Raw genomic sequence first — 25,038 nt, 5'->3', positions numbered from 1 at the left:
AACCTGCCCCTAGAGGTTTGTCAGGAGCACTCAAGGGCCCCTGTAGGTTGCCAGGGCCACACAAGGGACCCTGAAGGCTGAAAGCACACCCACTGGTTACTGGAGGCTGCCAGGCCCATACACTGGTCCCCCAAAAGCTATAAAGCCCACAAACTTGCCTCTGGAAGACGTCAGGCCCACCCACTGGCCCCTGGAGGCTGGCCAGCCAACGAACTGGCCTCAGGAGGCTGGCCCCTGGAAGCTTTCAGGCCCATGAACTCACCACTGGAGGATGGCAGGTCCACAAACTGGTCTGTTGATGTTCCCAAGTCCACCCACTTGCCCTTGGAGCATTCCCAGCAAATGACTTAACCCCTGGAGGCTAACAGGCCCACCCACTAGCCCTTGGAGGATTTCCAGAAAATGCAGTGGCCCCGACAAAATGACAGCTCTAGCCACTGACCCGGGAGGCTGTCCACCCAACGCACTGGACCCTGTAGGCTGTTCACCTAATGTAGGGGCCTCAGGAGGCTTCCCATCAAGCACACTGGCCACTGGATGCAGCTAGGCCCACCCACTGGTCCATGGAGGCTGCCAGACAAACGCACTGGCCCCTGGAGGCTGACGGGCCCACCCATTGACCCCGAGAGGATGCCCAGCCAACACACTGGCCTCTGGAGGCTGCCAAGTCCACATACTGGCCCTTGGAGGCTTCCAGACCCACACCCTGGCCCTTGGATCCTTTCAGGGCCACACAGTTGCCTCTGAAGACTGCAAGGGCCACACACTGGCCCTTGGAGGCTACTAGGCCCACACACAGGCCTCTGGACACTGCCGGCTCGACATACTGTTCCCTTGAGGCTGCCAGGCTTAATGGCCCCTGGAGGCTTCTGGGCCCACTCACTGAACCTTGGAGGCTGCTGGGCCCTTACACTGGCCCTTAAAGGCTGCCGGACCCACGTATTGTGCCTTGGAGGCTGTCGGGCCCTCACACTGGCCCCTGGAGGTTGACAGGCTCACATAATGGCCCTGGAGGCTTCCAGGCCCAAACAGTGACCCCTTGGAGGCTGCCGGGCCCACTCACTGAACCCTGGAGACTGCCAGGCCTTCACCCATGCCCCTCAAAAGTTCCTGGCCAACACCCTTGCCCCTGGAGGCTGTGCAGCCCACACACAGGCACCTGGAGGCTGAGAGGGCCACATTCTGGCCCCTGGAGGCTGCCCGGCCCACGAACTGGCTCCTGGAGGAAGCCCAGCAAATGAACTGGCCCCTGGAGGAAGGCGAGCAAATGAACTGGCCCATGGATGCTGCCAAGCCCATACTCGGGTTCCTGGAGGCTGTCAGGCGCACTCAAGGTTCCAGGGAGGCAGTAAGGCCCACACAAGAGGTCCTAGAGGTTGCTAGGCCTACACTCAGTTCCTGTAGGCTGCCAACCCCACTCTCTAGCCCCTGGATCCTGCCAGACCCTCCCACTTGCCCCTGGAGGGAGGCTACCATACCAACACATGTGCCCGTGATGCTGCCAGACACACACTCAGGCCCCTGTAGGAAGCCAGGCACACCCAATGACCCTGGGAGGCTGCCCAGCAAACACATTGGCCCCTGGAAGCTGCCAGGCCCAATCACTGACCCTCGGGAGGCTGCCCAGCTATTACACAGGCTTCTTAGCAAACACACTGACCCCGGAAGGCTTCCAGGCCCTCACCTTGGCCCCTAGAGGCCGCCAGATACACACACGGGCCCCTAAAGGCTGCCAGGGCCACACACTGGCCCCTGGAGGCTACCAGGGCCACATACTGGCCCTCGGAGGCTACCAGGCCTACAAAGAAGCCCGTAGAGGCTGCCGGGCCAACACACTGTTCCCTTGAGGCTGCCAGGCTCACACAATGGCCCCTGGAGGCTTCTGGACCCACTCACTGAATATTGGAGGCTGCTGGGCCCTCACACTTGCCCTTGGAGGCTGTTGGGCCCTCACACTGGCACCTGGAGGTTACCAGGCTCACACAATGGTCCTGGAGGCTTCCAGGCCCACTCAATGGACTGTGTAAGATTCTGGACCCTCACACTGGCACCTGGAGCCTTCCAGGGTCACCCCGTGGCCCCTGGAGGCTACCGGGCCCACTCCCTGGACCCTGGAGGCTGAGAGGCCCTCACCCATGCCCCTAAAAGGTTCCATAGCAAATTAGGCAAGTCAGGCTCTACCACTCAGTGGGTAGGTGCTATTGAGGTAAACATATATACTACAATAATAACATCTTTGTACCATGTTAGCAAGTAGAGATAAAATTAATTGTTTAAAAGAACCGAAGTCCTCAGTGGTTGATACCTTTTAATGGCTAACTGAAAAGATGGTAATAATAGCAAGCTTTCGAGACTACTCAGGTCTCTTCTTCAGGCTCAATATAACACAAAATCTGAAGAAACAGATACAGATACAAAACAAGTTGAGAACAAAGCCAAAACTTGACACAAAAATTACAACAATACTACTACAGACTACGAACCCTTCTGATCCACAACAAGGAAAAGAAACTACATATACTGCGCCTCAATTCAGGACTTAATACAAACAGGTCGAAAACAATGCCAAAACCTGACATACTGCCCCATTCTATGTCCTGTTGTGTATAAATATGTGACTCTTCAGATTTTGTGTTATATTGAGCCTGAAGAAGAGACCTGAGTAGTCTCGAAAGCTGCTATTATTACCATATTTTCAGTTAGCCATTAAAAGGTATCAACCACTGAGGACTTCAGTTCTTTTAAACAAAATTTTTAATAATAACATCAGCACTCATATATGGACAAGAGAAAATTTTGAACATTTCAAAAATCTTTATTTTATTTTTGATAAACTGCAAAAAGTTAGAGCAAACCCGACGTTTCTGATATGTAAGTCTCTCTCGAGGTTTTGCGTGGAGAGGAAGAACAATAGATACAAGTCCCAGGCGAACCACCAAGCAAAGTAATTTCAGAATTTAATTTAATTTCAATAATTTGCAGAACAAAAAGATCAACCAGGGATCATGGGCGTGTAGAGCACTATGTGGGGCGTACACATCGCTATGTGTGGGTGAAGAGCGCTATGTGGGGGTATAGAGCGCTATGTGTGGGGTGCAGAGCATTATTTGCGGATGCAGAGCGTTATGTGGGGCTGGAGAGCACTATCTGGGGGTTGCAGAGCGCTAAGTGAGAGGTGCAGAGAGCTATTTGTCGGAGCAGAGCACTATGTGGAAGTGTAGAGTGCTATATGTTTGACCAGAGCGCTATGTGGGGGTGCAGAGCGCTATGTGGGGGATGTATAGTGCTATGTGTAGCGTGCAAAGTGTAAATGTTGCGTGCAGACCATGACATATTTTCCAAAATGAATGTTTTTTTTGGGTGCAGACCCCTAATTGCTAAATACTACCTCCACAGCTCTGAGATTAATGATTCCTGTTTTTATGTCCCCCAAGTGATATTTTCTTGGCTAGAAACACATACTTTATGATTTTAATAAATGAGCCTTTTGTATGGCCTATTTGTACCATATGTGGTAGAAAAGGCTATTTGGCAGCAGTTGGACCATTAGGCATCCATTTCATCAGTGTCTTCTTAGTCTGAAAGACCATAAGCCCAAGTACAAAAATTGCCTGAAGTAGGGTCTGGTAACCTGGAAGTGACCCCATAAACCAGAATGCAGAATTTTTTCTAAGTCTCAAAAAACTGTTTCTCGGTTCCCATTGCCGAGTCCGGTCAAGAATGAACTGTTTCTTGGGTCACATTGAGTTCATCCCAAAAATGGTTAGCGGCAGCAATAACCGATTAAGTTTGGTAATACGGGGCGTGTAGAGCACTATGTGGAAAGTTCAGAGTGCTATGTGTAGATGTAGAGTGCTATGTGGGGGGGTGAAGAGCGCTATGTGGGGGTGCAGAGCGCTATGTGTGGGGTGCAGAGCATTATCTGCCTATGCAGAGCACTATTTAGGGTTGGAGAGCGCTATATGGGGGGTGCAGAGCGCTATGTATAAGGTGCCGAGAGCTATTTGTCGGAGCAGAGCTCTATGTGGGGGGGCAGAGCGCTATATGGGGGATGTATAGCGCTATGTGTGGTGAGCAGAGTGCAAATGTTGGGTGCAGAGCATGACATATCTTCCAAAGTGAATGGGATTTTCGGGGGCAGCCCCCTAATTGCTAAATACTGCCTCCACAGCTCTGAGATTAATGATTCCTGTTTTTATGTCCACCAAGTGATATTTTCTTGGCTAGAAACACATACTTTATGATTTTAATGAATCAGCCTTTTGTATGGCCTTTTTGTACCATATGTGGTAGAAAAGGCTATTTGGCAGCAGTTGGTCCATTAGGCATCCATTTCATCAGTGTCTTCTTAGTCTGAAAGACCATAAGCTGAGGTACAAGAATTACCTTAAGTGTTCTCAGAAAAATGAGGGGGTGTCAGGCAGGAAGTGGTAGCTTGACAAGAATTGCCTGAGGTGGGGTCCGGAAAAATGGAAGTGACCCCATAAACCAGAGTGCAAGAATTGCACCAGAGACAGCAAGATGACAGAGACAGCAAGATGAAAGACAGGTGTAGGGCTGGTGCTCCCAGACCCCTGGCGCTACAGGCCTTGCCCTCCACCCCCATATAATCATTTTTGCTCCCTCTTCCTGTGCCGCCCCCACAGTCAACCGACTTAGACACCGTAATTACTAGTGCAAGAATAGATCCATTGGAGGTCTGAGAAATATGTGGGGATGTCAGGCACCAAGGGTCACCCACCAGGGGCCCCATGTGATTTTTTTTCTCGGTAACTGTCACATTGTGGGGTACATTTCAGGAGACATATTTTGGGGTGCAGACCCGAAATTGCTAAATACTGCCTCCCACAGTCCCTATATTAATGACTCCTGTGTTTTGTCCATAAATTGATTTTTTTTCTTGGCTAAAAACAGATACTTTATGATTTCATTGAATCAGCCTTTTGTATGGCCTTTTTGTACCATATGTGGTAGAAGAGGCTATTTGGCAGCCTTTGAACCTTTAGGAATCCTGTAATTCAGTGCCTTCTTAGTCTGAAAGGCCCATAAGCTGAGGTACAAGAATTATTCTCAGAAAAATGAGGGGGTGTCAGGCAGCAAGTGGTAGCTTGCCAGGGTACCCATAAGCCCAGGTACAAGAATTAGCCCAAGCAGGGTCTGATCACCATGTGATTATTTCTAGGTAACTGTCCCATTGTCGGGTACATTTGAGATTTGAGAAAGAATTGGAGTCGTCGAGCAGTTAGTAATGTCCCCAGTTAAGCCGGACCGAGGCAGAAAAGTACCGCAGTTCCTGAAGCTGCCAGGTGGATGCAGCAGTCAAATTCAATCTCGTGTTGGTTCTTTTGATTTTTCTGCTCATTTCAGGTACTGCAACCGAGGATCCGCAAAAATGTCTGGAACTGACGGTCGGATTCGAGTTCAGAGAGGTGCCCCTGGAAACTCCATAAGCCAAGAACAAACATATGATAAAAAAGGGACACTTTGACTTGACCACAAGGAGCCTTTTTCAGTCACCAGGGCGGGCCAGACACCCCTCCCAGATAATGGAAGTCCGAACATTTTGAAACTTTTTCTAAGTCCCAAAAAAACTGTTTCTTGGTTCCCATTGCCGAGTCCGGTCAAGAATGAACTGTTTCTTGGGTCACATTGAGTTCATCCCAAAAATGGTTAGCGGCAGCAAAAACCGATTAAGTTTGGTAATGTGAGGCGTGTAGAGCACTATGTGGAAAGTTCAGAGTGCTATGTGTAGATGTAGAGCGCTATGTGGGGGGTGCAGAGCGCTATGTGTGGGGTGCAGAGCATTATCTGCTTATGCAGAGCACTATTTGGGGTTGGAGAGCGCTATGTGGGGGGTGCAGAGCGCTATGTATGAGGTGCCGAGAGCTATTTGTCGGAGCAGAGCGCTATGTGGGGGGGGGCAGAACGCTATATGGGGGATGTATAGTGCTATGTGTGGCGAGCAGAGTTCAAATGTTGGGTGCAGAGCATGACATATCTTCCAAAGTGAATGGGATTTTCGAGGGCAGCCTGCTAATTGCTAAATACTGCCACCACAGCTCTGAGATTGATTCCTGTTTTTATGTCCCCCAAGTGATATTTTCTTGACTAGAAACACATACTTTATGATTTTAATGAATCAGCCTTTTGTATGGCCTTTTTGTACCATATGTGGTAAAAAAGGCTATTTGGCAGCAGTTGGACCATTAGGCATCCATTTCATCAGTGTCTTCTTAGTCTGAAAGACCATAAGCCAAGATACAAGAATTGCCTGAAGTGGGGTCTGGAAAACTGGAAGTGACCCCATAAACCAGAATGCAAGAATTGCACCAGAGACAGCAAGATGACAGAGACAGCAAGATGAAAAACAGGTGAAGTTCTGGTGCTCCAAGACCCCTGGCGCTACAGGCCTTGCCCTCCACCCCCATATAATTATTTTTGCTTTCTCTTCCTGTGCCGCCCCCAAAGTCTACCGACTTAGGCACCATACTTACTGATGCAAGAATAGATCCATTGGAGGTCTGAGAAATATGTGGGGATGTCAGGCACAAAGGGTCACCCACCAGGGGCCCTATGTGATTTTTTTTCTCGGTAACTGTCATATTGTGGGGTACATTTCAGGAGACATATTTTGGGGTGCAGACACAAAAGTGCTAAATACTGCCTCCCACAGTCCCTAAATTAATGACTGCTGTGTTTTGTCCCCCAATTGCTTTTTTTCTTGACTAAAAACATATACTTTATGAATTCAATGAATCAGCCTTTTGTATGGCCTTTTTGTACCATATGTGGTAGAAGAGGCTATTTGGCAGCCTTTGAACCTTTAAGAATCTCGTGTAATTCAGTGCCTTCTTAGTCTGAAAGGCCCATAAGCTGAAGTACAAGAATTACCTTAAGTGTTTTCAGAATAATCAGGGGGCGTCAGGCACCAAGTGGTAGCTTGCCAGGGTACCCATAAGCCCAGGTACAAGAATTAGCCCAAGCGGGGTCTAATCACCATGTTATTATTTTTAGGTAACTGTCCCATTTTAGGGTACATTTGAGATCTGAGAAAGAATTAGAGTTGTCGAGTAGTTAGTAATGTCCCCGGTTAAGCCGGACCGAGGCAGAAAAGTACCGCAGTTCCTGGAGCTGCCAGGTGGATGCAGCAGTCAAATTCAATCTCGTGTTGGTTCTTTTGATTTTTCTGCTCATTTCAGGTACTGCAACCGAGGATCCGCAAAAATGTCTGGAACTGACGGTCGGATTCGAGTTCAGAGAGGTGCCCCTGGAAACTCCATAAGCCAAGAACAAACATATGACAAAAAAGGGACACTTTGACTTGACCACAAGGAGCCTTTTTCAGTCACCAGGGTGGGCCAGACACCCCTCCCAGATAATGGAAGTCCGAACATTTTGAAATTTTTTCTAAGTCCCAAAAAAACTGTTTCTCGGTTCCCATTGCCGAGTCCGGTCAAGAATGAACTGTTTCTTGGGTCACATTGAGTTCATCCCAAAAATGGTTAGCGGCAGCCAAAACCGATTAAGTTTGGTAATGTGAGGCGTGTAGAGCATTATGTGGAAAGTTCAGAGTGCTATGTGTAGATGTAGAGCGCTATGTGTGGGGTGCAGAGCGCTATGTGTGGGGTGCAGAGCATTATCTGCTTATGCAGAGCACTATTTGGGGTTGGAGAGCGCTATGTGGGGGGTGCAGAGCGCTATGTATGAGGTGCCGAAAGCTATTTGTCGGAGCAGAGCGCTATGTGGGGGGGCAGAACGCTATATGGGGGATGTATAGTGCTATGTGTGGCGAGCAGAGTTCAAATGTTGGGTGCAGAGCATGACATATCTTCCAAAGTGAATGGGATTTTCGAGGGCAGCCCGCTAATTGCTAAATACTGCCACCACAGCTCTGAGATTAATGATTCCTGTTTTTATGTCCCCCAAGTGATATTTTCTTGACTAGAAACACATACTTTATGATTTTAATGAATCAGCCTTTTGTATGGCCTTTTTGTACCATATGTGGTAAAAAAGGCTATTTGGCAGCAGTTGGACCATTAGGCATCCATTTCATCAGTGTCTTCTTAGTCTGAAAGACCATAAGCCAAGGTACAAGAATTGCCTGAAGTGGGGTCTGGAAAACTGGAAGTGACCCCATAAACCAGAATGCAAGAATTGCACCAGAGACAACAAGATGACAGAGACAGCAAGATGAAAAACAGGTGAAGTTCTGGTGCTCCAAGACCCCTGGCGCTACAGGCCTTGCCCTCCACCCCATATAATTATTTTTGCTTTCTCTTCCTGTGCCGCCCCCAAAGTCTACCGACTTAGGCACCATACTTACTGATGCAAGAATAGATCCATTGGAGGTCTGAGAAATATGTGGGGATGTAAGGATCCAAGGGTCACCCACCAGTGGCCTCATGTGATTTTTTTTCTCGGTAACTGTCACATCGTGTGGTACATTTCAGGAGACATATTTTTGGGTGCAGACCCGAAAGTGCTAAATACTGCCTCCCACAGCCCCAAAATTAAGGACTCCTGGTTTTTTTTCCCCAATTGATTTTTTTCTTGGCTAAAAACACATACTTTATGATTTCAATGAATCAGCCTTTTGTATGAGCTCTATGTGGGGATGCAGAGCGCTATGTGTGGGATGCAGAGCGCTATGTGTGGGATGCAGAGCATTATTTGCGGATGAAGAGCGCTATGTGGGGTTGGAGAGCACTATCTGGGGGGTGCAGAGCACTTTGTGAGAAATGCAGTATGCTATATGTCGGAGCAGAGCGCTATATGGCAGTGTAGAGCACTATATGTTGGAGCAGAGCGCTATGTGGAAGTGCAGAGCGCTATGTGGGGGATGTATAGCGCTATGTGTGGCGCACAGAGTGCAAATGTTGGGTGCAGAGCATGATATATCTTCCAAATTGAATGGGATTTTCAAGGGCAGCCCCCTAATTGCTAAATACTGCCACCAAAGCTCTGAGATTAATGATTCCTGTTTTTATGTCCACCAAGTGATATTTTCTTGGCTAGAAACACATACTTTATGATTTTAATGAATCAGCCTTTTGTATGGCCTTTTTGTACCATATGTGGTAGAAAAGGCTATTTGGCAGCAGTTGGACCATTAGGCATCCATTTCATCAGTGTCTTCTTAGTCTGAAAGACCATAAGCTGAGGTACAAGAATTACCTTAAGTGTTCTCAGAAAAATGAGGGGGTGTCAGGCAGCAAGTGGTAGCTTGACAAGAATTGCCTGAGGTGGAGTCCGGAAAAATGGAAGTGACCCCATAAACCAGAGTGCAAGAATTGCACCAGAGACAGCAAGATGACAGAGACAGCAAGATGAAAGACAGGTGTAGGGCTGGTGCTCCCAGACCCCTGGCGCTACAGGCCTTGCCCTCCACCCCCATATAATCATTTTTGCTCCCTCTTCCTGTGCCGCCCCCACAGTCAACCGACTTAGACACCGTAATTACTAGTGCAAGAATAGATCCATTGGAGGTCTGAGAAATATGTGGGGATGTCAGGCACCAAGGGTCACCCACCAGGGGCCCCATGTGATTTTTTTTCTCGGTAAGTGTCACATTGTGGGGTACATTTCAGGAGACATATTTTGGGGTGCAGACCCGAAATTGCTAAATACTGCCTCCCACAGTCCCTATATTAATGACTCCTGTGTTTTGTCCATAAATTGATTTTTTTTCTTGGCTAAAAACACATACTTTATGATTTCAATGAATCAGCCATTTGTATGGCCTTTTTGTACCATATGTGGTAGAAGAGGCTATTTGGCAGCCTTTGAACCTTTAGGAATCCTGTAATTCAGTGCCTTTTTAGTCTGAAAGGCCCATAAGCTGAGGTACAAGAATTATTCTCAGAAAAATGAGGGGGTGTCAGGCAGCAAGTGGTAGCTTGCCAGGGTACCCATAAGCCCAGGTACAAGAATTAGCCCAAGCAGGGTCTGATCACCATGTGATTATTTCTAGGTAACTGTCCCATTGTCGGGTACATTTGAGATTTGAGAAAGAATTAGAGTCGTCGAGCAGTTAGTAATGTCCCCAGTTAAGCCGGACCGAGGCAGAAAAGTACCGCAGTTCCTGGAGCTGCCAGGTGGATGCAGCAGTCAAATTCAATCTCGTGTTGGTTCTTTTGATTTTTCTGCTCATTTCAGGTACTGCAACCGAGGATTCGCAAAAATGTCTGGAACTGACGGTCGGATTCGAGTTCAGAGAGGTGCCCCTGGAAACTCCATAAGCCAAGAACAAACATATGACAAAAAAGGGACACTTTGACTTGACCACAAGGAGCCTTTTTCAGTCACCAGGGTGGGCCAGACACCCCTCCCAGATAATGGAAGTCCGAACATTTTGAAATTTTTTCTAAGTCCCAAAAAAACTGTTTCTTGGTTCCCATTGCCGAGTCCGGTCAAGAATGAACTGTTTCTTGGGTCACATTGAGTTCATCCCAAAAATGGTTAGCGGCAGCCAAAACCGATTAAGTTTGGTAATGTGAGGCGTGTAGAGCACTATGTGGAAAGTTCAGAGTGCTATGTGTAGATGTAGAGCGCTATGTGGGGGGTGCAGAGCACTATGTGTGGGGTGCAGAGCATTATCTGCTTATGCAGAGCACTATTTGGGGTTGGAGAGCGCTATGTTTGGTGCAGAGCGCTATGTGTGAGGTGCCGAGAGCTATTTGTCGGAGCAGAGCGCTATGTGGGGGGGCAGAACGCTATATGAGGGATGTATAGTGCTATGTGTGGCGAGCAGAGTTCAAATGTTGGGTACAGAGCATGACATATCTTCCAAAGTGAATGGGATTTTCGAGGGCAGCCCGCTAATTGCTAAATACTGCCACCACAGCTCTGAGATTAATGATTCCTGTTTTTATGTCCCCCAAGTGATATTTTCTTGACTAGAAACACATACTTTATGATTTTAATGAATCAGCCTTTTGTATGGCCTTTTTGTACCATATGTGGTAAAAAAGGCTATTTGGCAGCAGTTGGACCATTAGGCATCCATTTCATCAGTGTCTTCTTAGTCTGAAAGACCATAAGCCAAGATACAAGAATTGCCTGAAGTGGGGTCTGGAAAACTGGAAGTGACCCCATAAACCAGAATGCAAGAATTGCACCAGAGACAGCAAGATGACAGAGACAGCAAGATGAAAAACAGGTGAAGTTCTGGTGCTCCAAGACCCCTGGCGCTACAGGCCTTGCTCTCCACCCCCATATAATTATTTTTGCTTTCTCTTCCTGTGCCGCCCCCAAAGTCTACCGACTTAGGCACCATACTTACTGATGCAAGAATAGATCCATTGGAGGTCTGAGAAATATGTGGGGATGTCAGGCACAAAGGGTCACCCACCAGGGGCCTCATGTGATTTTTTTTCTCGGTAACTGTCACATTGTGGGGTACATTTCAGGAGACATATTTTGGGGTGCAGACACAAAAGTGCTAAATACTGCCTCCCACAGTCCCTAAATTAATGACTGCTGTGTTTTGTCCCCCAATTGCCTTTTTTCTTGACTAAAAACACATACTTTATGAATTCAATGAATCAGCCTTTTGTATGGCCTTTTTGTACCATATGTGGTAGAAGAGGCTATTTGGCAGCCTTTGAACCTTTAAGAATCTCCTGTAATTCAGAGCCTTCTTAGTCTGAAAGGTCCATAAGCTGAGGTACAAGAATTACCTTAAGTGTTTTCAGAATAATCAGGGGGCGTCAGGCACCAAGTGGTAGCTTGCCAGGGTACCCATAAGCCCAGGTACAAGAATTAGCCCAAGCGGGGTCTGATCACCATGTTAATATTTTTAGGTAACTGTCCCATTTTAGGGTACATTTGAGATCTGAGAAAGAATTAGAGTCGTCGAGTAGTTAGTAATGTCCCCGGTTAAGCCGGACCGAGGCAGAAAAGTACCGCAGTTCCTGGAGCTGCCAGGTGGATGCAGCAGTCAAATTCAATCTCGTGTTGGTTCTTTTGATTTTTCTGCTCATTTCAGGTACTGCAACCGAGGATCCGCAAAAATGTCTGGAACTGACGGTCGGATTCGAGTTCAGAGAAGTGCCCCTGGAAACTCCATAAGCCAAGAACAAACATATGACAAAAAAGGGACACTTTGACTTGACCACAAGGAGCCTTTTTCAGTCACCAGGGTGGGCCAGACACCCCTCCCAGATAATGGAAGTCCGAACATTTTGAAATTTTTTCTAAGTCCCAAAAAAACTGTTTCTCGGTTCCCATTGCCGAGTCCGGTCAAGAATGAACTGTTTCTTGGGTCACATTGAGTTCATCCCAAAAATGGTTAGCGGCAGCCAAAACCGATTAAGTTTGGTAATGTGAGGCGTGTAGAGCACTATGTGGAAAGTTCAGAGTGCTATGTGTAGATGTAGAGCGCTATGTGGGGGGTGCAGAGCGCTATGTGTGGGGTGCAGAGCGCTATGTGTGGGGTGCAGAGCATTATCTGAATATGCAGAGCACTATTTGGGGTTGGAGAGCGCTATATGGGGGGTGCAGAGCGCTATGTATACGGTGCCGAGAGCTATTTGTCGGAGCAGAGATCTATGTGGGGGGGCAGAGCGCTATAGGAGGTTGTTCATTAGGCATACTCTGCCATTACGTGGGGTCCCAGTGACTAGTCAGGTGCCAGAAAATCCTGGCGGAAGTCAAAAGATGTAAAGTGTCCCGAATATAGATTTTCAAATTATTAACAATTGGTTGGAGATATAAATCCACATACGCACATGGTCTTTCATTAAGACCTGCTATTTTTGCCATAATGGGCCTACCTGGTGGATTGATGAGTGACTTATGAACCATCGGGAGAAGGTAATGTGGAAATGGTAGGATTAGATGTAGTCAGGAAATCTCTTATAAATAACTCAACATGAAAAGGCATCCATTAATTAATTTAAATTCAATGTCTTCAGAAAGGAAAGTGGGATCTGATGGAAGAATCATCTAGAGACCTGGGTTATGTAGTTGTCTCTTTGCCTCCATAGTAGAGAAATCAATAGGCCAGAGAACAAGTTCCACTCTTGTCAGCCTCTGTTACAACAAAGGACTGGTTGCTCTTGAGAGCCAAAATAGCCTCCCTCTCATCCTTAGTTCAATTCTCCTGTGTCTTTCTATGGATTTTAAGTGCTTGAATGTCATGAACCATGGTATTAAAAAGTGTTGATGGTGGGAAAGATTGTAAAAGGTGTGTTGAGATGGAAGTTTAAGATGAAATGGGCTCCCACCTGAGGGTTCCTCATTTTCAGGTAGGAGATCCAGCAGATCTTGAAGAAGGTTTGATGCTCAATATCTGAAATAGTGTTAGTGACTGTTGGATTATGGTACAGAAACTTGAAGGTGAGGTTTTCACAAAAACCTTACCTATCTTTAATAAGTGTAAATTTATCAATAGTCTGCATGGGAGAAAAAGAGACCCTTTTCCAATACAGTTCTCTGTTAACTCATAGCAGGACAAATTGACAATATGCAAGTTGTGCTCACCAGTCACTTCTAATGCGTTAGACTTGTAAGTCTGAACCTGGTCCAACTGGAGTCAGTTTACTGTGACCAGCAATAAAGAGTTTGGGTAAATTCACATTCTTTTCTTTGCCATGGCTGCTGCCTAAGAGATCAGAAGTGTCTAATTAAGCACAAGACATTTAAAAAAAAAAAAAAAAAAGTGTATACATTTTATACATCCCTATTAACTATGACTTTAAGAGATCCAAAGGTCTATTGTGAAGTAACAAGACTTTTTTTTATCTCAATAAGCACATCTATTACAAATATAAATACATGGTTTGAGGCCTTATGGTTCAAGGGACAAAAACTAATGTTTCCAGAACACCTCATGTTTTCTTAAAAGATGAGGCCTGTCGCGCCTTTTTTCCAGATAGGAGGACATGTTCCAAAATTTTAATTAATTTGTTAATGTAGATCTCAACAGTGGTATCTCTGTCGCACATTAGTATTGATATGTGCTCTATGTTTAGGCCTTGTACACACAAGAATGCATTGGCTGACAACTGCGAGAGGAGTACAATACTACTCTACACTTCCAATATGTTTGTGCTTAATTTATTAATTTACATTGCAAACCACATTATTTCCTCAACACAACTTAAGAGCTCAATTCAGGAGAAGGTCTAATGTGGAAATGGTGCAGCTGAAGACAAAGTCCTGCACCGCCTGCCCTCAGGTTACCTTCAGGTTCAGTGGCACACGTGCTGATGATTGTGGTGTAGCGCTCAATATACTTCAGGCGCAGCGTGCTTGTCAGATAGCAGGATAGCCATGAAATCCAGCAAAGGAAGGAAGAAAACTGACCGCATATAGCTGCTATGCCGAAAGATTTTTATTCAAACATTTTCTCCATGGGTGCAGATAAAAATGCGGGAGGTGGCTTGGATGCGAGTCCCTCCAGGAGGACGACGGCCGTTTCGTCTGTGAATCAGACTTCTACGGGTCTACATGTGGGAGCGTCCGTACACACCTTATAAAGGGGAGTGCATCCAGGTCACGTCACCGCACATTAAAAACAGAGAAATCACCACAACTCAGTGATTTGCATACATGCAAACAGATGTTTCACTTAAAAACATGTTTAAATAAACAGTGTAACAAACATTTCCATAAAAAACACATCTAACAAAAAAGGAAAAACCAGAGGTCGCAAGGGCATAATAAAATAACATATCATGACATGTGACATCATGTTCATATTACTATTCTTGATGATATGGTTATTCATTTATTAAATACTCAGGACTAGATTACCTGCTCTAAACAAAATTATAAGAACACCGTCAAATCGTTACGGTCATTTAAACCCAGGTTTCCCTGTGCTCCAAATTTTATTATCAATTTTGCTTCCTTTTGTAGCAACAATTTATGGAGATCGCCCCCTAATGTGGAAATGGTAGAGCGGCAGTGACCTACTTAAACAAAAAACGTGTCTCTATTTCCTGAAGAGAGTGGCTACTGACAATTTTGGTCCCATGTGGAGACGCCTCTCCAACTGGAGTCAGGCTGCTGAGGAAACAGCCATACAGAGTTTGGGTACCTTCCCCCATAGTTTTCTTTGCCAGGGCTGCTGCCCTATGAAAGTTGTAGGTACATGGGATACCCCTCCCTGATGAAGACTCTTTTCCATGCGGCGATGCGCATTGGAGAACACTAGGCAGTCCAAATTTCAATAAGGGTCTCAAGATAATAAATTTCTATTATTTCTGCATATTTTTTCATGCTTTTCTTTTGAGCAGCACATAGGCATTTCAAAAATGATGGCTTAGTCATAATAAAGAGCCTTCAGCTTTCCTGTGGTACTTTTAATGAATCTCTCAATGCTGAGTACTTAAAATGAGGGGAGAGCACGTGATTTTTATTTCAATAAAGTATAGTAACATAAGAAAATATATAAAAGTAACATATCAAAATATAGATGGCAATATAAACTTAATGTCAGGTTTTTTGTTGTTTTTTTTTATTAAGACATGACTATGCTATGATTAAAAAGGAAGTCTAGGAACTAGGATTAAGGCCTCTCACACATACGTGAAAATCATGCACGTGCAGTGAGACACGTATTTTCCCTGCGTGTTGCGTTTGGTAAGTACGTGTCTCTGGTACGTGCGGGCCACATGTGTTCTACGTGTGCTATCCGCGATAACACATGGAGAATTGGTAGTTTGAATACTCACGTGGTAGATGCTGCTGTCCAGGGTACTGATCTTCGTCTCCAGCCACGCCCACTCACCGCTGTTGCTGCTTCCGGCCGAGCGGAGGGGCGGAGATTAGCGCCCGGGACATCATGCCCACCTCCTTAACATGCTCATAATGAGCGGCGGTTGGCAGCAACTGTTTGCAGCGGAAGATTCTGCAGGGCTGAAGGAGGTGAGTATTTTTTTCTTTTTAAAAAATAATGACATGTGTTTCTCCGGCGCGTGGCACACGGGACCGCATCCACACTACATCCATGTGGTATGGGTGCGGGCCGTGTGACACCCGTGATGCCGGCAGAGAAACGGACATGTCGGCGTGAGGAACACACGGACACGCGTAAGTATGGAACGGACACACATTCCATTCCAAAATACTTACGTGTGTCCAAACAATTAGGAATACATTGGTCCACGTGTGTACGTGTCTCTGGTACGTGAGAAAACTGCCAAACACGTACCGGAGGCACGAACGTGTGACAGAGGCCTAAGGCTATGTGCGCACTTTGCGTTGAGTTACTTGCAGTTGTAAATGCATCCTATGTCAGAAATTGTCTTTGTCATATTTGGTTTTGACCACAAAAACGCTAAAAATACGCTCGTGTTTTTACCACGTTTTGGCCGAGTTTTTACAGCGATTTACATGCTTTTTCATTGCTTAAACTCAGATGCATTTTGAATACAAATACACTACTAAATAAAGTTTTAACATTCAAACAGTATGGAAAAAAAGAAAAAAAGGATTACAAATATCATGATTAAAATCATATACAAAATAGATTATTTTATTAAAATAATAACTGTGATCTAATATTTATGTATAAAATTCCGTCAATTTATTGACTTGCTTTAATTTAATTGTCAGACTATGTGTGTGTGTAAAGGGACATATCATGCCCATAATATAATGTCAAAAACGCATGCTTTTATTTTGGCAAAAAAAGCATGTAAAACGCTAGGATTTTGATTTTAAATGCGTTTTGAAACTTCTCATTGACTATAATGTTAGCAAAACGCTGCCAAAATGGCAAAAACAATTGACATGCTGCTTCTTTAAATGCAGAGACTTTGACAAAGTTTCAGCATCAAAAACGCTGCGTTTTTAACAGCATTGTGCGCACAAGAAAGCACAATTTCCCATAGACTTTGCTTAAAAATCAAAACGCATGCTTTTTGCATTAAAACGCTGCAGCTCAGAACGCTGCAAAAAAGCATGAAAAAAAAACAAAGTGCACACATGGTCTAAAGGTGAATGTAACAGAGACAATGCTGATGGGGCTTAGATAATGACTCCTTTCATATGTAACGTTTGTGTCAAACATGGTGTGAATAATGGTGCCTCTAAGGTGTCAATGCATCTGCAGGCAGCTGAAGTTATATGTCCCTGTTTTAATGAAGTCTTCTGCTTACAAGTCATATAAAATTATAATAAATGGTTAAATTGTTTAAGAACCTGAGTCCTCAGTGGTTGATACCTTTTAATGGCTAACTGAAAACATGGTAATGGCAAGCTTTCGAGACTACTCAGGTCTCTTCATCAGGCATGGTATAACACAAAATCTGAAGAGTCACATATTTATACACAACAGGACACAGAATAGTGCAGTAAATAAGACTGGTACATTTTGCAATGTAACAGCACTTAATATATCATTTTATATTTAAAGATACATTACACGCAATATGGCCTTCATATAGGTCTGAATGTTATTCAGACCTATGTTAGGTGTAGTAAATTCAAACAATAATAGCAACAATCTGATCTTGTAAACCAGATTATGTCCTTAAGGCTGGACTCACACGAACGTAAGAAAAAACGGTCCCATTCTCATCCCATCTATCCATCCATCTATCCATCTATCTATTCCTCTAACTATCTATCTATTTATCTATCAATCTAGTATCATCTATCTATCCATCTATCTATCCCTATCTCTATCCATCCATTATCCATCTATCCCTCTATCCCTCTATTTATCTATCTATCCCTCTATCTATCCCTTATCTATTCATCTATCCCTCTATCTATCCATCTATGCCTCTATCTATCATCTATCTATCTATCCATCCATCTATCCATCTATCTATTTATCTATCTATTCCTCTATCTATTTATCTATCAATCTAGTATCATCTATCTATCCATCTATCTATCCCTATCTCTATCCATCCATCCATCCATTATCCATCTATCTATCCCTCTATCTGTCTATCTATCTATCTATCTCTCCCTCCCTCTATCTATCCCTTATCTATCCCTTATCTATCCCTCTATCTATCCCTCTATCTATCCCTTATCTATCCCTTTATCTATCCCTTATCTTTCCCTTATCTATCCATCTATGCCTCTATCTATCTAGCTATATATCTATCTATCTATCCCTCTATCTATCCCTTATCTATCCATCTATCCCTCTATCTATCCCTCTATCTATCCCTTATCTATCTATCTATCTATCTAGCTATCTATCCCTCTATCTATCCATCTACCCATCTATCCCTCTATCTCTCTATCTATCTCTCTATCTATCCCTCTATCTATCTATCTATCTATCCCACTATCTATCCATCCATCCATCCATCCATCCATCCATCCATCTATCCCTCTATCTTTCCCTCTATCTATCCCTCTATCCATCTATCTATCTATCTATCCATCTATCTATCTATCCCTCTATCTATCTATCTATCCCTCTATCTATCTATCCCTCTATCTATCTATCTATCTATCTATCTATCTATCCCTCTATCTATCCATCCATCCATCCATCCATCCATCCATCCATCTATCTATCCCTCTATCTTTCCCTCTATCTATCCCTCTATCCATCTATCTATCCATCTATCCATCTATCCATCTATCCGTCTATCCGTCTATCCGTCTATCCGTCTATCTGTCTATCTATCTATCTATCTATCTATCTATCTATCTATCTATCTATCCCTCTATCCCTCTATCTATCTATCTATCCCTCTATCTATCTATCTATCTATCTATCTATCCCTCTATCTATCTATCTATCTATCTATCTCTCTCTATCTATCTATATATCTATCCCTCTATCTATCTATCTATCTATCCCTCTATCTATCTATCTATCTATCTCTCTATCTATCTATCTATCTATCCCTCTATCTATCCCTCTATCTATCTATCTGTCTATCTATCTATCTATCTATCTATCTATCTATCTATCTATCTCTCTCTCTATCTATCTGTCTATCTATCTATCTATCTATCCCTCTATCCCTCTATCTATTGAAAATCTGAAGAAAATCTGCAGCTTGTCAATTGTTGGTACATTTTTGGCCCTCCCAGCCATTGACTTCACTAAAAAAAAAATACATGGGGAAAAAAACACACCAAAGCCACATGAATTTATTGGTGCATTTTTCTACCAGAAGGTGCAGAAAATGTCATTATGACTTTTGCATATTTGGACAGTTTCTGAGCCTTATAATGCAGTTCTCTGATTCAGGTAAGCTGGCTATAGTTTTTTTTTCACTCTGTGCTGTGCTGCCGACTTCCCCCAAAGAAAACATCTCATTATCTCATTACCATTCAATGTGTTGTCACACAAAAGTGTCAATAAACAAACTCTTATCCCCCTCCTATCCTATCCCAGTGGGTTGCTTTGCTTTAAAAGCAAAGCAATGGATCTCTATTTTCAGATTGGACTTTCAGTTTTTGTTTGATCATTCCTAAAGTGTGGAAAGACAAAATTAATGACTGTTAGTACACATAAGGAAATGTATATGCAATTTTTATAAAACACCATATGCAATTATTATTGCATATGGGGTCCACAGTATACGCAATAGGTATATGCCTTGGTGGAGCAATTCTTATAGCTCAGCTTATGGGCGGTACATTAAACTCATAAAGTATGTGTTTTTAGTGAAGAAATAAATCACTTGGGGACATAAAAACAGGAGTCATTATTTAAGAGCTGTGGGAGGCAGTATTTAACACTTTCAGCCTGCCCCCCAAAATATGTCTCCTCAAATGTACCCCACAATGTTACAGTTACCAAGAAAAAATCACATGGTGATCAGACCCCACTTGGGGCAATTCTTGTATCTCGGCTTATATTATATTATTATATATTATTATAATATTATCAATAAATATAACAATTTTAATTGGAATTTGCTATCTCACTTCTCTATAGGGACCAACAAAGTACCTTTCCCTTTTGAAACTATGCATTCTGTTAAATGAACACAAGATAGAGATACACCTGTTCTTTTGCTAATAAACTGAATGGCTTAAACTCTGCTATGGTGAAAACTGTATGATACGAGCTTGGTTTATTGGTGGTATTTTGTGAAATGAATCAAGCTTATAACATAATTATAGGACCCAGTATAATATATTGTATTCTTTAATAGTCAAACGTAATGAAAAGCTCACTGTCCCCCCTGCTCATAAGCTATTTGTGTTTTTTCAGTTCTTAAAAAAAGACTTTTCATTCATTGTGCTGAACTCAAAACTTCCCCCTAAACAATCAATTAAGATTCATTGTCTTTTCACACACAAGGTTCAATGTACAAACTCTTAGCCCCTCTCCCCCTCCCAACAATGCAGGGAGAGCAGGTAATGTTGCCATCTACTATTCATTTTTAAACTTTCACTATAGCAGATGTATGTCCATATCACCATCGGTTCACTCTTCAATATACAGCTCAAAATAAAAAAATTAAGTGAAAATACACAGTCAGTTGTGTATATGCAAGATAAAGCACAGGTGGACTGGCTGGTGCAAACATAGAGCTGTGTGTTAATATTATAGTAAGGATATTAATAAATCTTTTTTCAGTTATTTTCTTGTTATTTTTATGGTGTAATTTTGTTATGTAAGCATATTATTATTGACTACCCACAGTTTACATTTATTATCGGATGTGCTCTTCTGGGTGCAGACTTCAGGGGCCACATCCTAAAATAAATATGCACTCTGGGGCCCAGATTGCCTTTTCTGATGGTAAGTGCTAGAGAAAGTGGGTCACAGTGTCCCCAGGAAGCCCAAAGCCCCCTCTACAAACATCTTTGTTGGTTGTCGATCAGACCTCTGACTCATACGAAACCTGCACAGGTCTTTCATCCCCTTTTAGCGCCGAAGCCATGGAAGCTAGAAAGTCAGGGCACCACTCAAAAATTAGGGCTTCTTAATTGATGTACAAAGACATAAATCCATGTGACACATTCATTTCTGCTCTGAATGTATGCAATATTAGAATCTTTTCACTGATTATGGGGTATCCCAGGGCACTGCAAAGAAAGACATGTCACCAGGACATTCAGGTGCAAAAGATGTGGCACCCCAATACCAGATAAAAGAGGATAAATCCAAAAAGCTAATGCGCAGCTTTTAAATTTGGGTACCCCAATGGGTGACCCAGTTTCACATAGACACCCCAAATGGTGAACACAAAGTAAATGCAATATTAGAATATTTTTAGAATCTTTTCACTAATTTTGGGGTACCCCATGATGTGCCAAAGACAGACATGTCACCAGAACATTCAGGTGCAAAAGATATGGCACCCCAATACCAGATAAAAGAGGATAAATCCAAAAAGCTAATGCGTAGCTTTTAAATTTGGGTACCCCAATGGGTGACCCAGTTTCACATAGACACCCCAAATGGTGAACACAAAGTAAATGCAATATTAGAATATTTTTAGAATCTTTTCACTAATTTTGGGGTACCCCATGATGTGCCAAAGACAGACATGTCACCAGGACATTCAGGTGCAAAAGATATGGCACCCCAATACCAGATAAAAGAGGATAAATCCAAAAAGCTAATGCGTAGCTTTTAAATTTGGGTACCCCAATGGGTGTGCCAGAGACAGATATGTCACCAGGACATTCAGGTGGAACAAATGGGGTACCCTAATACCAGATAAAAGAGAATAAATCCAAAAAAGTAATGCGTAGCTTTTAAATTTGGGTACCCCAATGGGTGACCCAGTTTCACATAGACACCCCAAATGGTGAACACAAACTAAATGCAATATTAGAATCTTTTCACTGATTTTGGGGTACCCATGACCCCAATACCAGATAAAAGAGAATAATAAATTCATTTGGAACACAAATTTCAAGTGTGTGAGGAAAAGAAGATTTAGAAACCAGAGGGTGACGAGAGGTTAAACATGAAACTCAGTCACCCCCACTTCTGAGGGCGTCCCGGGGCACCCAAAACACCGATATATCACCTGGATACTCAGGGCTGTAAAAACAGACAAGGAAAAATACTTGTAGCTAGTATGTAACGTCTGTGTTACAAAAGAAGTAACGACTATGTTACAAAAGGAAAAACTGGGCGCGCCTGTGTTACAAAAGATGAAGCATAAAACACACACGTTTCAAGGACAACCTCAACTCCCAGACCTACTGCCAGTTTCTGGAAGACAACTTTATCAAGCTGTGGTACAGGAAGAAGTCGGTATCATTCAAGAAAAACATGATTTTCATGCAGGATAATGCTCCATCACATGCATCCAACTACTCCACAGCGTGGCTGGCCAGGAAAGGTCTAAAAGATGAAAAAATAATGACATTGCCGCCTTGTTCACCTGATCTGAACCCCATAGAGAACCTGTGGTCCCTCATAAAATGCAACTTCTACAGGGAGGGAAAACAGTACACCTCTCGGAACAGTGTCTGGAGGCTGTGGTGGCTGCTGCACTCAATGTTAATTGTAAACAGATCAAGCAACTGACAGAATCTATGGATGGTAGGCTGTTGAGTGTCATCATAAAGAAAGGTGGCTATATTGGTCACTCATTTTTTGGGGTTTTGTTTTTGCATGTCAGAAATGTTTATTTCTAAATTTTGTGCAGTTATATTGGTTTACCTGGTGAAAATAAACAAGTGAGATGGGAATATATTTGTTTTTTTTTAAGTTGCCTAATAATTCTGCACAGTAATAGTTACCTGCACAAACAGATATCCTTCTAAGATAGCCAAATCTAAAAAACCCACTCCAACTTCCAAAAATATTAAGCTTTGATATTTATGAGTCTTTTGGGTTGATTGAGAACATAGTTGTTGTTCAATAATAAAAAAAATCCTCTAAAATACAACTTGCCTAATAATTCTGCACACGGTGTATGTGGTTTATGTATTTTTTTCTGAATTACAGGGATGGACTGTAGAAAAGATGTTCAAAGAAGCCGAGAATTTTTTTGTGTCAATCAACCTGTTTTCTCTGAACCCAAACTTCTGGAATAATTCCATGCTTGTGGAACCCACTGATGGGAGGAAAGCGGTCTGCCACCCCACTGCCTGGGATCTGGGAATGAATGATTTCAGGTATTGAACGTTAAGACTTAAAGGGGTATTCCCATCTCCAAGATCCTATCCCAATACGTAGTAGGTGTAATAATAAGAATATTAGCAAATACCTGCAATTAGAAATGTAGTACAGTTCTCCTGATATAGCCATGTCTCTTACCTCATGTGCAGGGCATTGCAGCTTAGGTATCTATGGTTACGACCACTCATATAATGACAGTTAGGTAGTCAGTTAGTTTCTTGTGGTCGTATCCATGGATGTAGCTAGAACTATAATACATTTCTAATTGGAGGTATTTGTGTATTTTATTATTATTACACCTACTACATATTGGGATAGGATCTTGGATAATGGAAACTACTGAACTATTGAAAACACGAAGGTGTTCTTGATGAAAGGTACATTGCCGTGAGATGTGCCATATCCATTAAGAAATGCGCTTTTTAATTAATTTGGCACTTCTCTCACAACAAGAAATGTGTTCCAATCAGGGACTTAAGTACATTTCTGCCGTAATTGATGTCACCTTCTTGGCCTAAATTATGAGGAATTTGTTAGCTGTACTTGGCCACTCCCCGTTCTGGATAAGCTCCACCCACTTATCAAAAAGTTGACCGTGACTGATCTAAATTTGTAAAAAGTCTCAAAATTTTGGTGCAATTTTGATGGGACTTTTCAAGAAGTTTTACACTAGAATTCTGGCAAAAATGGATGATTCAGGGTATAACTGTTTTATAACTGCTTTTATATAGTAACTAATAACCATCTTTTTCGATAATATTCATCATTTTAAGTACACTCATCATATCTTGTCAACCCAATATGAAGGCAACCAGAGAGAAAAAGAAATATGAAAGGGCATGACAAGTCTCTTAGTACTCAAGAAAAGTGTTACAGAATATTCCCAACAACCCCCTTCGTTGTGCCCATCACATGATCAGGGCAGACAGCAAACAATGACCATGTTTTTGCTCATTTTTTTCATCCTCTTCTTCCAAAAGACATAGCTTTTTTAATTTTTGTTAGAGTTGGGGGGGGGGAGTTTGGAAGAAGTGTAACAACCAAAAACCACCCAAAAATGAATTTATTTTATTTAGCTTGATCATGACAATATCAGATGTATTTTTTTTTTCATTTCGCTATTTAGGTTTGTGGAAGGAGGGGCAATTTCTTATTTTATATTTTTTTTGATATGTTTTTAAAAAAAATCTATATTTTTTATTTTTTATTAGTCTCCTTGAGGACTTGAACTTTTGATCTCTTTATTTCCTATAAAATACACTGCAGTACTGCAGCATTGCAGTGTATTGTAAGTAAAGCTACTGGTCTCCAATGAAGCCCAGCCGATGGGAGAAACTGAGGCCTTCAGAAGGCCCCTGACTGCCAAGTCAATCCATCCACACCCCGCAATATTATTAAAGTTATTATAGTGGTCATGCACAGCCACCAGTACATGTACAGTAGCCATCACTAAGGGGTTAAATGAGGGAGAAGTTTTGAAAACTTTAAAAGTATATAGGCAAATTATATACATTTATTGTACATTGAGGACATTTTACTTGCTAAAACTGTAATATCTCCTTACAATGCATATTCACCTTCAAATTGAAATGTTGTACACAGATGATGTTGTTTATATTCATCCTGTACAGTATATAACTGCATACACAATTCTGAAGGTTTCAGAACTAAAATCTACAAATATTTGTCTGCTGATTTGAGAAAAACTAAGACTGGCCACTACATTAGATGGCTGTTGGTTGAATGACGCTGTCAGTCATCTCAGCCGACTCTCTCCTACGCAGTTTGTTTGGCCTAGTGCTCCGGTGTTGTCTTGGAGAAAGCCGTCGACTGTCAAGTCAACTGGCTGCTTATGTCTGAGAGAACAATGCCATCGGCAGTCCAGAATCAGACATATGCAAGCGACACTTCTTCAGGCCGTCACTCAGTCACATTAGACAGTCGGCTGAACCTGTTGATATTAGTCTAAAGATAGCAACAAGCGTAGATGGAATGAAGGACTTATTATG

General features: G+C 42.9%; 1 protein-coding gene across 1 annotated transcript in view; it reads left to right on the top strand.

Moving 5' to 3' along the window:
- ACE2 (angiotensin converting enzyme 2) overlaps positions 1-25,038 on the top strand; it is a 159,004-nt gene that overhangs the window by 96,431 nt on the left and 37,535 nt on the right. Inside the window, exon 8 of the mRNA XM_075335159.1 lies at positions 22,856-23,025. Within this exon, the coding sequence (XP_075191274.1) occupies positions 22,856-23,025 (170 nt within the window). The remainder of the gene's footprint in view (positions 1-22,855; positions 23,026-25,038) is intronic.

This window comes from Anomaloglossus baeobatrachus, chromosome 2 (assembly GCF_048569485.1).
Source record: "Anomaloglossus baeobatrachus isolate aAnoBae1 chromosome 2, aAnoBae1.hap1, whole genome shotgun sequence".
NCBI lineage: Eukaryota > Metazoa > Chordata > Amphibia > Anura > Aromobatidae > Anomaloglossus > Anomaloglossus baeobatrachus.
This window is presented reverse-complemented; position numbering and strand designations above follow the sequence as displayed.